At 36.7% G+C, this 13513-nt stretch overlaps 1 protein-coding gene across 3 annotated transcripts in view; it reads right to left on the bottom strand.

The window, feature by feature from the left end:
• Usp14 (ubiquitin specific peptidase 14) overlaps positions 1-13513 on the bottom strand; it is a 39834-nt gene that overhangs the window by 9078 nt on the left and 17243 nt on the right. For all 3 annotated transcript variants that reach the window (XM_032886063.1, XM_032886064.1, XM_032886065.1), the window contains 5 exons: positions 10746-10804; positions 9814-9944; positions 7523-7603; positions 3461-3546; positions 2582-2696 (listed from right to left, as the gene is read on the bottom strand). In XM_032886063.1, coding sequence (XP_032741954.1) covers positions 2582-2696; positions 3461-3546; positions 7523-7603; positions 9814-9944; positions 10746-10804 — 472 coding nt within the window. The remainder of the gene's footprint in view (positions 1-2581; positions 2697-3460; positions 3547-7522; positions 7604-9813; positions 9945-10745; positions 10805-13513) is intronic.

Below are 13513 nucleotides of genomic sequence, written 5' to 3'. Positions count from 1 at the left end.
TTTGCTCAACATTTCTAAGGAATCATATAATATATACTATTAAGAAGCCCTCTGAGGGGGTCAAGGACAGCACAAGAACACAGCTCACAGAATTAACTAAGCACGGCTCATAGGGGCTCTCAGAGATGGAAGTGACAATCAGAAAGCCTGACATGGGTTTGAGCTATGCCCTCTGCACATGTTTTGGTTGTAGAGCGTGGTATTCTTGTAGAACTCAAACAGTGGGAGTGAGGGTACCTCTGATTCTTCTGCCTACTTTGGGACCTTCTTCTTCCTACTGGGTTGCCTCATCTAGTCAATACTAGGGGAAGTACCTAGTCTTATTGCAACTTGATATGCCATGTTTTGTTGATATCCCTGGGAGGTCTGCCCTCTTCTGAACTGAAATGGAGTAGATAGAGGGGAACAGAGGAAGGGAGTGAGACTGAAAGTGCGATTGGGGCGGGGGAACCGCAGTTAGGATGTACTATAGAAGAGGAAAATGAATTAATAAAAGAACAAAAAACGGCTCTGAATACAATATTGCTCTAAGTCAAGAAGGCATACTGTTATTTTATTAAATAATAAGGCCTTCTGTCACCCTATATCTATGAATTATCAGAATACTCACACTAGAAATTAAGAGAATGTAGGAAACCCTTGTTCTTCATGCATTACATATGAAAGCCTGCCACCATCAATTAGGTTAATTTTAAATCTGAGAAGAATTAACAAAGAAAACTTGCTAATCTTAGGCAGCAATTCTCAACTTATGCATCACAACCTCTTTGGGAGATGAACCACCCTTTCACAGGCATTGGACATCAGATAACCTGAAAATCAGATTATATACATATGATTCATAACAGTAGCAAAATTACAGTTATAAAGTAACAAAAATAATTTTATGAGTGTTCCACCACAACATGAGGAATTTTACTGAAGGGTCACAGATTAGGAAAGTTGAGAATCACTGATCTAAGGGATGTGAGAAAAGCTTTGGGTATCATTTATTTCCTCTGGTCACATTTGTCTCCATTTTCAGAGTGATGCAAAAATGACACAAATTAGTGCATGCTGAAAACCTGGGAAACAATCTGGCATATAGCTCATCTGTAATAAAGATTCTCTAATATTGCACTATGATAATATATATACATATAAATTAGCAAAGCTAAACAAATATGAACTAGAAAACTTGCTAATCTTTGGCAAGTTTATAATTTAGTATCTTACAAATGTGTAATTTAAAGTCTATCTGGTTTCTATAAAAATCACCAATCACATTATAAAAGGAACCACTGTGGAGCTTTAACACATAACTATGCAAAGGTGAAACATGGAGTAAAACAACTTAAGAAAATCTAAACAAATAGCTATGTCCTGGTAGTGGTGTGTGACTTTATTTCCAGCACTGAGGAGGCAGGTGGAGGGCAGCCTGATCTACATAGTAATGTCCAGGATAGCCAGGACTACACAGAGAAGCCCAAATAAGAAAAAAAGAAAAGAAAAAAGATTTAAACAAATAATAAAAATCTTTAAAAGTATGAAGAAAATAATTCAAAAATGTTTTCAATCAAGTATAGCTAGAAGTAGGTGTGGTGGAACACAGTAAGTCCAGCACCACGGAAGAGGAGCCAGGAGGCCTGTAAAGTGCTGGGCTTGTATACACACATGCACACATACACTAGCTATCAAGTGCTGGGCTTGTATGCACACATGCTCACATACACTAGCTATCAAGTTGTCACCTAGGACTCCCAAATACACCTTTGCTATAATTATACAAAATTAAGAGAACTGCCTACAGGATCCTTGCCAAATCATTCATTTTGTAACTCAATAACATTCATTTTATTTTGTATGTCCTCTAAATGGAATTCAGGAATGTGTGAAACTATTGTTAATGTTTCATGAGATAAAAGCCCAACTGAAGTGTGACTCTCAAATACACAGGTAACTCCTGGTATACAGAGCAGCTGTGCTTTATTAATGACGCCATGAGCAATGAAATAGTAAACACCAAGCCAACTCCAGGAGAAGCCTGGGCAGATTCTTGCAGACTTTGGGCCACCTTTCCATCAACCAATCAGCAGATAACCTATGGGGTGCTTCCATGAGAAGATATCTTTCCTTACCTACAGTGTTGAACCTACATCATAGCGCATCAACCAATCAGCAGATAACCTAGGAGGTGTTTCCATGTAAAGATATCAGATAACAGATAACAGATAACAGATAACCAATGAGCAGATAACCTATGGGGTGTTTCCATGAGAAGATATCAGATAACAGATAACAGATAACCAATGAGCAGATAACCTATGGGGTGTTTCCATGTAAAGGTATCTTTCCTTACCTACAGTGTTGAACCTATATCACAGCACCCTAACTCACCCTCAAATCAAATGCATTTTCTTCTTCGTAAGGCACACTACAGTATCCTCAAACTTAGGAATGCTATATGCTAGTGATAAATTATAAACACCAAAATTACCAACAAAAATAAAGGACCACCTTTGACTTTACAAATGAATTTTAGCCAAGAGCCATATCCACAAATAAGAAATCTACAAATAAGGTTTAACCATGATTTCCTTACCAATTTAAGCCCTGTGAAAAGATACTTCACTTCCTGGTTAATGAAACAACTAAGTTGAAGTTGATTTTCCTTTCCTTTGGTGACCTCTTCTTCTTCAGATTCTGTACATTTCATGCTTTGCAAATTAAGGAACGGCAACAGATATTCAATTTGTTAATTAATCTTGAAAAAATAAGCTGTCATGGAATTTGTAATAGTCATTTGTTAATTTATTCTAAATATTAGTCTCCCAATAAAGAGTCTCTGCAACATGCTTAAGAATATTCACTTGCCTATCAACTTTACTAAAAACTGAGTATGTGTTTAAGAGAAACAAGAACTCTTACAAAATAAGAAGAGAAACAAGAACTCTTACAAAATAGACGTTGTCATTATAATTCTTATGTATCTCCATAATCCAAAGATGACAGAGATAATCTCCAAATTTCTACCCTTAACCAAGAAAACAAGTTCCTTGAGTTCATGTACATTATTAATAGACCAATTTCTCATAACTGAAACTTCTCTGAGATAAATTAATGAGACACACAGAAAAACATGTTCTTAAGAAAAAAGAATAATGAATATCCTTAAGATATATACATTTGGGGTTGGGAATTTAGCTCAGTGGTAGAGCGCTTGCCTAGCAAGCGCAAGGCCCTGGGTTCGGTCCCCAGCTCAAAAAAAAAAAAAAAAAAAAAAAAAAAAAGATATATACATTTATCTAAAGCTCAAAAATCTCTAAAGTACTATTTTATTAATTTCTAATTCTCACTATTTTAAGTTTTTAGACATAGAAACCTGAGGCCTCCGGTGCCAATTAGCCAACTATGCTTTTTAGTGACAACTGCTTTTTAAAAATTATGAAAATCTATACATATCTTGGCTCAAAAAGGATACGTAGTTTCGAACTCAACACCAAAAAACTGATCAATTAAGCTTTTCTTTTTAGAAGGTGTGACTGCTGATGCAGATGAAGACTCGGTCTGCAAAATTAAAAAGAAAATTCAAATTTTACTTTTTGTAGATTTCAACACAATTCAGTTTGCTAATACATAAGATTTTTAAATGAGAACTTTTTTTATATTTCATGCTGATTCAAAAACATTATCAAAAGATTAAACATGTAGACAAACACTAATAGGTTATGTTTAGAAATAGAATAAAATGCAAGTCCTCAAGTTTTTAGGCATAGAATTTTAGGCTGAGCATCTAAAGTATTGCAGAAGATACTTAATTTTTTAAGGTTTGTTTACTTATATGAATACTCTATATAAATGTATGCTTACATGACAGAAGAGGGCATCAATCTCATTATAGACAGTTGTGCGACACCATGTGATGTCTGGAAATTGATCATAACCTCTGGACTAGTATCCAGTTTTCTTAACTGCGGAGCCTGATATCTTACCTATTAAGATGGATTGATTTAAAGCCTTTCAGATGAAAAGACAGAAAGAAAATTAAAATAAAACACAAAGTTGTTGAGGTTTGGTCTGTTGCTATGTAGTGTGTTTCATTTTGTAGTGTTTGGAGAACACATTGATACATACTACAACTAATACATGTTCAGAGTTCCAATGGACTTCTACCTTGAGTTCTGAGAAGGATGATTCTGAGACTGTACATTTATTAGAAATGATGGCTATCTTAGAGATGCCTTTACAGACTGAAACTGATGCTCAGACATAAGAGTACAATTGTATGGACATTATGGCATGAAGCCTATTCTAAACATAGCATACAGTCCTACAGGTCAAGCCATCATAAAAAGACCTAACAGGACTCTGAAAAAAATGTTCATAGAACAGAAGGAGTATCTTCCCCCAAAGACGGTTTAAAATGTGCTTTGGTGACTAAATATTTTAAACGCTAATGAAAAAAATAGCACAAATGCTAAGAGACACTGGATTTTAGAAAGAACTGCTAAATTAGATCAGCCTATAGAAGTCCTAATTCCAAAATGAGAGAAAGGAAATTATGTTGTGTTGGGAAGATTTTAATTTGTTCCAACAGGAAAAGAAAAGCTCTATCTTCTATCCAAATTACTGAAAATAAGGCTTGACTGGAGAAGACCCCTGAAGATCTTGGCTATAGACAAAAAGGATATTAGCAAGATCAACAAGACAGGTAATGCATGCACTGATCCTGCTACTTGAGAGCAGCTGAGTCTGAGACCAAATAAAAAAGTTTTTGTATAGCCAATAGATCTTATTTCTTATTGACTTTGAAATTCACAAGACTTTTCATACCATTCTTTTAAATGGTATAGATAAAAATTGATATTACAATCTCATATAATCAAAATAACTTTAATAGAAAAGTTGTCTTTCACCTGCTCAAACCTAGACTGAGCAGAAAATCATCTTTAATTGATCCGTGTACCCTGCATATTCCATACAATGTCTTTATGGAACTCTGTATTGCTTACAAGGTTTGTCACTATAAGATGAAACAGAGAGCATCCCTGACAGGATTCACCCTCAGGGATGCTGAGATACTAAAACCTGCTGTTTCAGCTCCCTGCTTGATCCAAACAACTGAATCAAAGCTGTTTCCTCTGAAGACTGGATACTTTCAAAACAGCCTAGGACCAGACTTTCAGACTGTTCCAACAGGGACTTCATTTAAGCCTGCACTTTCTCAACATACAGAGATTAGACAACAAAGGCTATACTAGCTTTCTTAAAACTAACCATTTTTCTAATTTTCTTGGGCCTCTAAAAAAGGAATTCTTCCTCCACAATTCAGCAGCAAACAATTATAAGAACACTGTCTCAGGCCCTTATTTGGGATAGAGTGTTTTGGTCATTTTATGAGTTACAGACGGTCATTTTTAGGGATGATTTCAAATAATTATGGTTTTTAAATAGGGAGGAAACAAAATAGGGAGCTTAGGCTCAGGGATTTCTACCTTTCTTTCTTTCCGAGGTAACAGAAAGGAGAATGAAAAAAGAGGGGATATATAAATATTGTAAGAAACTAGACAAATAGGCATAATTATTGGATCTACTCTTAAACCAAAAAACATTTTATAGACATAATCTTACATTGATAGAAATCTTTATATTTTGAAAAAGTTATATTTTGTTACATTAGTACAGAATGTTGTTAAGTGATACAGGTTTAAGGTTTTCATTGGTATACATTTTGTATATTGATACAAAATTTAAGATTAACTTTGTTATGATATAATATATGTATGTTTCAATTGTTAGGAATTGTGCCTATGAACCTCATTTAAAAATACAAGGTTTAATCCCATTCCTTTTAATAGCTGCTATTATAAACTGTTTAGGATAATTAAGTGATGCAAGCTAACAGTCACTCAATTAAATTCATGGTCTTGTCAGATACTAGTCTGGATTATCACAGAAATATATGCCTGGGTGGTCCAGATAATAGGTAGCTGGAGACGGGCAATATCTGCTTGTTCAGATATGTTATGAAGAGAGAGATGGTCTTCACACCCTCAGAGACTCACAAATATAGCATTTCAAATGTTTTTATTCATTTAAGGCTTTTTTGAATTGAGACACATCAGCTCCTGGCAGCACCCCATTAGACCTGGAAGATGATGATGAGAATCGAAAGGCCTCCATATGGAGTTGTTTCAATTGTGGCAAGCTAGCGACTGTGCAAGAAAATGCCCTAACTTTATCTGTAGACAGAATGCTGCTGTCCAGAATGGACAAAGTGCAGCTCTGCCCATACAGGGTAAGCTAGTCCTTCATATTTCCTGCTTCTCAAAAGGTCTGTCAGATATTCTGGGTCAGAAGGCCGAAAATAGATGCTCTAGTGTTGTAGAGAATATTGGGGACTGTTCAGGCAGTCAGCTGTCTCTGTCATTTCTATGATTTTTGGAAGCTGCATCCTTATGCTTCATATATACTCAGGTAATATTTATTTCCTTCTCAGGTCTCTAAAAGCCATAGTCTCACTACAAGCTTACATTATTTAGGATTTAAGATATTCTAGATCTGGGGTTGGGGATTTAGCTCGGTGGTAGAGCGCTTGCCTAGCAAGCACAAGCCCTGGGTTCGGTCCCCAGCTCCGAAAAAAAGAAAAGAAAAAAAAAAAAAAAGCTATTCTAGGTCTAAGAAGTTAATTTTAGGATGGTAATACAAGTTAGGATAAAAATTTAGATACAGAACCTTAAACTCACCATGATAGGATAGATAATAGAATACTTTCTCGTGAGTTGCCAAGTATGAACAGACTGGACTTTTTTTTTTTTTTGATTTATTAATTTATTATGTATAAGTACACTGTAGCTATCTTCAGATATAACAGAAGAGGGCATCGGATCTCTTTACAGATGGTTGTGAGCCACCATGTGGTTGCTGGGAATTGAACTCAGGACCTCTGGAAGAGTAGTCGGGTGCTCTTAACCACTGAGCCATCTCTCCAGCCCCCGACTTTTTTAATATATCTCTTACATAATAATTTCATAATTGTTCCTAGGCTATGTTGTTTATTATTATAAGAGAAAGAGCCTATTTATTTAGACAAAAAAGGAGAAGGATTGTTGAGGTTTGGTCTGTTGCTATGTATTTTAATACTCAATTCTATACTCAGAAGTCTAGGTCTAACAGTGAATTCTCATACTGGAGGGATTAAAGGTAGGTAGTTTTGAGTTACCTGGTTGGAGGTAGCAAAGAAACGGGAGTGAGGAAAGACCCAGTAGAAAAGGAGAAAGAACAAGAGAGGAGGAAGCCGCTATGATGGGAGATGGACCATGAGCACATGTCTAGGTGAAACAGCAAATATTTGGGGTAAACTACTGGGGACATGGCCAGGCCAGCAGTAAGAATAGTTAGTAGATTAGGGTGACCCCCAGTAATTGTCAAAACCAAATAAAATAACCAGTCTGAGTCTTATTTGTAAGCTACCTGGGGATAAGCCTAAATTGGCACAAAGTGGCATTAGGAAAATCTCTAATCACAAATACACTTCACTTACCTCTCTAGCAGAATCATCTTCTATGGCTTCTAGTTTCTGTTGCAGGACTCTCATCATTTGTATCCAGCACTCGTTAGCATCCTGTGATGTAAAATGAGACAGGGTTTAATCTATAAAATTTTTTCAAGCTATTGTTTCCTTAGGGAAGGAAGATAATTTCTTCTTTAAAATACTCAAGCAGATTTTTTTTTTTTTTTTTTTTTTTTTTTTTTTTTCAGAGCTGGGGACCAAACCCAGGGCCTTGTGCTAATTTCTTCTTTAAAATACTCAAGCAGATCTGGGTATGATGATGCACACTTAGAATCCTACCCTTGGTAGGCAGAGGTAGGACTGCCACAAATCCAAGGCTGTCTGATCTACACATAATCCCAGGCAAGTTGGGGTTACACAGGAAAACCCTGTCTCAAAACAAACACTATTAACTGGACACAGCAATGCACATCTTATTCTTGGTACTCAGAAGGCATGAGGTAGGAAGATGGCCATCAGTTTGAGACCAGCCTAAGTTACATACATCTAAGTTGGAGGCCAGCCTGAGTTATATATCAAAACTCTATCTCAACAGGTAACTCCTGCTGCCAAATTTGATAACCTGAGTTTGATCCTTGATATCCACATGGTAGAAAGGGAAAACTGATCCCTGACCCCAGAACGCTGTCCTTTAACCTCCATATGTGCACAGTGCCACACATATCCCAAGCCCACACACATACACGCATTCCACACAAAATGAATAGAAATGTAATTCCAATTTTTAATTTTTAAACATTTATCTGTGTGCACGTTCCTGTGTGTGTGGATGCCACAAAGACCTTAAAGAGAGTGTTATATCACTGGAACTGGAGCTGAGAGCCAACTGATGTGGGTGCTGAGAACCAAACCTGGGTCCTCTGAAGAGCAGCAAGCACTCTCAACCACTGGGCCATGCCTTCATCCTTAATTATTGCTCAGTCATTCACAAAAAAATAACAGCTTTAGTCAAACTAGTATAAGATTTTTCAAAAAGAATTTCAGAAGATTCGTCCACAAATTTCGTGCTCCTAATTGCACTACACTACTGCAGATATTTCAAAATGTGAGTGAATACAAAGGTCCTAGTAGTGAACACATACACACAGGAATAGAGATTTGCATGTAGGGCTGGAGCTAGAGAGAGGATGAAAGCTGAAGAGTGGGGAAGGGGCCACAGAGTGGCGAGACCTAAAAGAGACACCGTCACATAAACGACAATCAAGAACAAGAACAAAACACTACAAAGAAAGGGTTTTCATACATTTAAACAAGAGGGAGGAGCCATAGGCTGGAAAAAAATGAGCAAGTCATATATATGTGATAAAATCAGAGGCATCAAAAGGATTTAGACTGGGGCAGAAAATCACTCATAGTGTTATCTTATTGGTACCAAATAGCCAATTTCTAGTATTCACTTTTTGCTTCATGTGTATGTGTGCATGTGTAAGTGTATGACACATGTGTGAGTGCCTACAGAAAACACAGCAGCATGTTTTCCTGGAACTGTAGTTAAAGAGTAGTTGTAAGCTACCCAATATGGGTGGCTAGGAACAGAACTTGGGTCTTATGGAAGAGCAACAACAAACCTTTACAAAAGTGGGACTCGGGAAGAGTGTCATCTGTTTCTCCAACCCCAAATCCCACTTATTTTTAATTTGTCTATTTTGGGAGGGTAGAAATCAAACCCAGAGTTTCATTTCTGCTAAGGAAGTGCCTAATCATTTAGCTGTACCCCTCCTCTTATTTCAATGTTTAAAAGGACACTTAGGCCTGTATGACAAAATGTTAAAAACTATTAAAACAGGATTAAAACAACATCAAGATGACCAGCTAAGATTATAGACACACACTAGACAAGAGATACTGATATGAACAAGAGTAGACTGATACCTGTGTGTCCAAATACACTCCAATTACTAACTGAGTACAAAAACCCTGGATTAGAGAGACAACTAAGTGAGGAAAATCCTTGCTGTCCAAGCATAGGACCTGAGTTTGAATGCCCAGAACCCATGTCAAAGTCAGACCTGTAGCTTGAGCATATGAAATTCCAGTGCTACGATTAGAGAGACTCCTCAGAAGCCTGTATGCCAGCTAACCTGGAGTACACAGTAGAAAAACAAGAGTGGCCATCTTAAGTTGGAAATCAAGGACCAACACCAGAAGTTATCATCTGACCATCAGATGCATACTGTGACATGTATGCACCCACATTTACACATAAACACACAAAGATAATGTAAATTATTACAAGATGAGAAAGACCTGTCCCTCTTTACCTGCTGAAGATACTGTCCTTGTTCGCCCTTCTCTGCAAACTGTGGAAAAGCCATGTGAAGAAACTGCAGCAGAATAATAGGTGGGATACTAGAAGAAGTTTTATCCATGGAATCAAACAAATCTCTAAGAGCTTAAAAAGAAAACAAACATTGGTTAAGAAAAAAAGTAACACATTTAATACGTGGTTGTTTTTGTAGTAAAAATGTTCTAAAATTGTACAACACTATGAATACTGATGAACACGTTTCAAATGGATGATTTATTTGATATTCCCGGTTAGCCCTGGCCTTGTCATCATCCTGCCTCAGTCTCCTAAGTATTGGGATTCTAGACATGGGACTACCATGCCTGGCTCCACTTCATTAGTTTATTTTTCAAGAAAAAAAAAATCTATCACTGGTTTATAATCTGGATATAGTCCAAGCTTCTTAGTGCAAAGGTAAAGATACTCAAATATGAATGAAGTGACATACAAAAAGAGAAATTTGTTGCTATTTGTTTGTCAATCTGTTTTGAGACAGGGTCTCTATGTAGCCTGGCTATCCTTAAACTCACAGAGATCTACCTGCCTTTGACTCCTAAACACTGGGATTGAAGACTTGTGGTACCACACCCAATACCACCAATACCACCACTACCACCACTACCACCACCTCCCACCTCCTCTCTCCTCCTCTTCTTCCTCTTCCTCCTCCTCCTTCTTCTTCATTTTTTTTTTCAAATAAAAAAGTACTATGGCTTTACCTGAAAAGATGGTTTAAGAGGTAAAGATGCTTGTTGCCAAGTCTAAAAAATGGGAGCTCAATTCCCCCTAGGACCCATAAAATCTAAGGAGAGAACCAACTCAGTAAGTTGTCCCTCTGACCCTACATGCACACATGCATAAAGTAAACTTTACTAAATATTACACCCCCTCAGTACATATACTGACCTGCAGTAATATACTGTGCTGAAGCCATTTCTCCTGAAGCTCTCAAGGCACCTGCATACCTAGGAAAATTAAATATAACATGATTGAATTCATCCTGAAATTAAAATGAGAAGAAATTAGTTAAAAGAATTTATTAGATACCCTTGAATTCAAATTTCTCAAAGTATTTTTTCCCTTCTGGCCTTAAAATGAACCTTAAGTGGCTATTTAAGTTTAAAAGCCAGGAGCTGGAGAGATAGCTTTAAGAGCACTGGCTGCTCTTCCAGAGTACCCAAGTTCAATTTCCAGCACCAAAACAGCAGCTCACAATTGTCTGTAACTCCTGTTCCTACAGGGAAAACACCAATGTACAGAAAAAATAAAAATAAATTATAAATATATACATTAAATTCTGCACTAACTTCCTATATAATACTTAGAGCAAAAGCCATATACCTACTTTCAGCATTAACTTGTCTAACAAATTAAATAAGTCATTTTCAGCTCAAAGTCCTAGTATAGAGTTTCTACTTTCACTTTCAACTTTATGATGCTCAGTTAATTTGCAACACAGAACATGAAGTAAACAAAGGAAAAAAAACTTAACCATGGTCACTGCTCACCCATAACCTTTCTATAAACAATCTCAATCTCCATTCATGACAAAGTCACTATGGTAAAACACAGTTTTCCTAACCTATCCACTAGAGTAACTAACATAAGAGAACAACCAGAACTAAAGTATGATCAACCTTCATGAATCTCAATGTTAGGTTGAGTGAAAAGCTAATCCAAAAGAAAGCCTACATGATCCATTTGCACTCCAGAACTGCAAAGTAACATGAAAGCTTAAGTTGCTGGAGGTATGTGGAGGGAATGAGGATTATTAACTGTAGAAAAAGCATTAACTTCTAGAATATGAAATGTTCCAGTTTGACAGGAAAATAGATTACAGAGCATTCACAGCTCTCAGAACCAATCAAATCCAACAAGGAAAAAAATTAACTATCAAATCAAACATGACTGGCATGTATCCCTATAGACATAAAGTATATCTCAATTTAAAAACATAAAAGCAATTTGCTTACATTAATAGGATGAAAAAGGGCACAAAAAAGATGTTAAATTGGCTCCAGCTCAAGAGCTTTGCTTTCCTGTCATCATCCCTAACTTTCAGAACTACAATGATGAAACCTTTCTCTTTTTCTTTTTTTAAACTATCAGGACCATATGGAGGCAGGGGACAGAGAACATCTTTAAGAAACTTCAGAATCTCAAAGAAATCACTGTAGGACAAATGTACAAAACAGAGCCGAGCACTGTTTGGAAAGGTCATAATGAGTAAGTACTGAACCAGTCAATGACAGAGATTGTGGTACAATGAAGTCTGTCCCAAACCATAACACATAATTTTTCATAAACTGCAGATAAAAGCACAGAAAGTTTGAAAAGTTGATCCAAAATTTTGGGCTGGAGAGCTGGCTCAGCACTTTAGAGGTCCTCTTGCAGAGGATCCAGGTTCAATTCACAGTACCCACATGGCAGCTCAAAACCATCTCTAACTCCAGTTCCTGTCCCTGGACTCCCAGGGACATACGAGGCCTTTTTCTGGCCTCCAAGGAAATCAGAAACACCTGCAGATGTATATGCAGGCAACACACTCAATATACACAAAACACTAGTTCAAAATTATATCTGAAAAGTTCTAATTTAGTTAAACTAAAAGTGCCTAATTGATCACCCCACATTCAAAAAAAAAGAAACAGATTCTAAGAAAATTGTTTTAGAAAATTAAAAATAAAGGAAAATCTAAAAACTACTAAGAAAAAAGAATACCAACTACTCTCAGACCAGAAAGTCATAAGAAACCTTAGAGAAATAATTACTGAAGAAACATAATTTTGACCTAGGATATTTGCACCAAGAAAAATGGGTAAAGTAAACCCATATTTTAAAAAATTACAAAAGGCATGGTATAATTTATATCAGGCCATGTTATTAAGCAAGAATAACAATAAAAAAGTACTAAAGAGAGCTGGAGAGCTGGCTGAACAGTTAACAGCATTGTCTACTCTTCCAGAAGTCCTAAATTTAATCCCCAGCAATCACATGGTGGCTCACAACCATCTATAATGGAATCTGATGCCCTCTTCTGGTATGCAGGTGTACACACAGATAGAGCATTCATACATAAATAAATCTTTTTAAAGAAGAAAAAAATTACTAAAGAATAAAATAAAACTGCAGGTATCAAGAACTGAGTAATTTGAATGTATGTATTCTCCTTAAGATCTTTCAATAAGGGGGGGGAGATCTTTCAATAAAGGCTCCCAATTGCCACTGTATAAACTACAACTTTATTTTATCATCATCATCATCATCATCATCATCATCATCATCATCACCACCACCACTATTATTGTGTGTGCACATGCAGTGCATGCATGCCACAACTGAGAACTATCAGGAGTCAGTTCTCTCCTGCGAATCCTAGTCCACCATGTGACCTGGTATTGAACTTAGGGTATGCAGCAAGCATACCCAACTGAGACATATCACTGATCCCTTAGGGCATTTTTTAAGGATTCATTAATTTTATTTGATGTGCATTAAGTGTTTTGTCTGCATATATGTATGTACACCAATGCATGTGTCTGGTGCCTACAGGAAGCAGAAGAGGGTGTCAGATCCCCTGGACTAGTTAAAGAGAGATAGTTGCCATGTGGACGCTTGGAAGTAAATACAGATCTCTATAGGAGCAGTTATGTGCTCTTAATTATTGGGCCATC

Source organism: Rattus rattus, chromosome 15 (genome assembly GCF_011064425.1).
Source record: "Rattus rattus isolate New Zealand chromosome 15, Rrattus_CSIRO_v1, whole genome shotgun sequence".
Taxonomy (NCBI): domain Eukaryota; kingdom Metazoa; phylum Chordata; class Mammalia; order Rodentia; family Muridae; genus Rattus; species Rattus rattus.
This window is presented reverse-complemented; position numbering and strand designations above follow the sequence as displayed.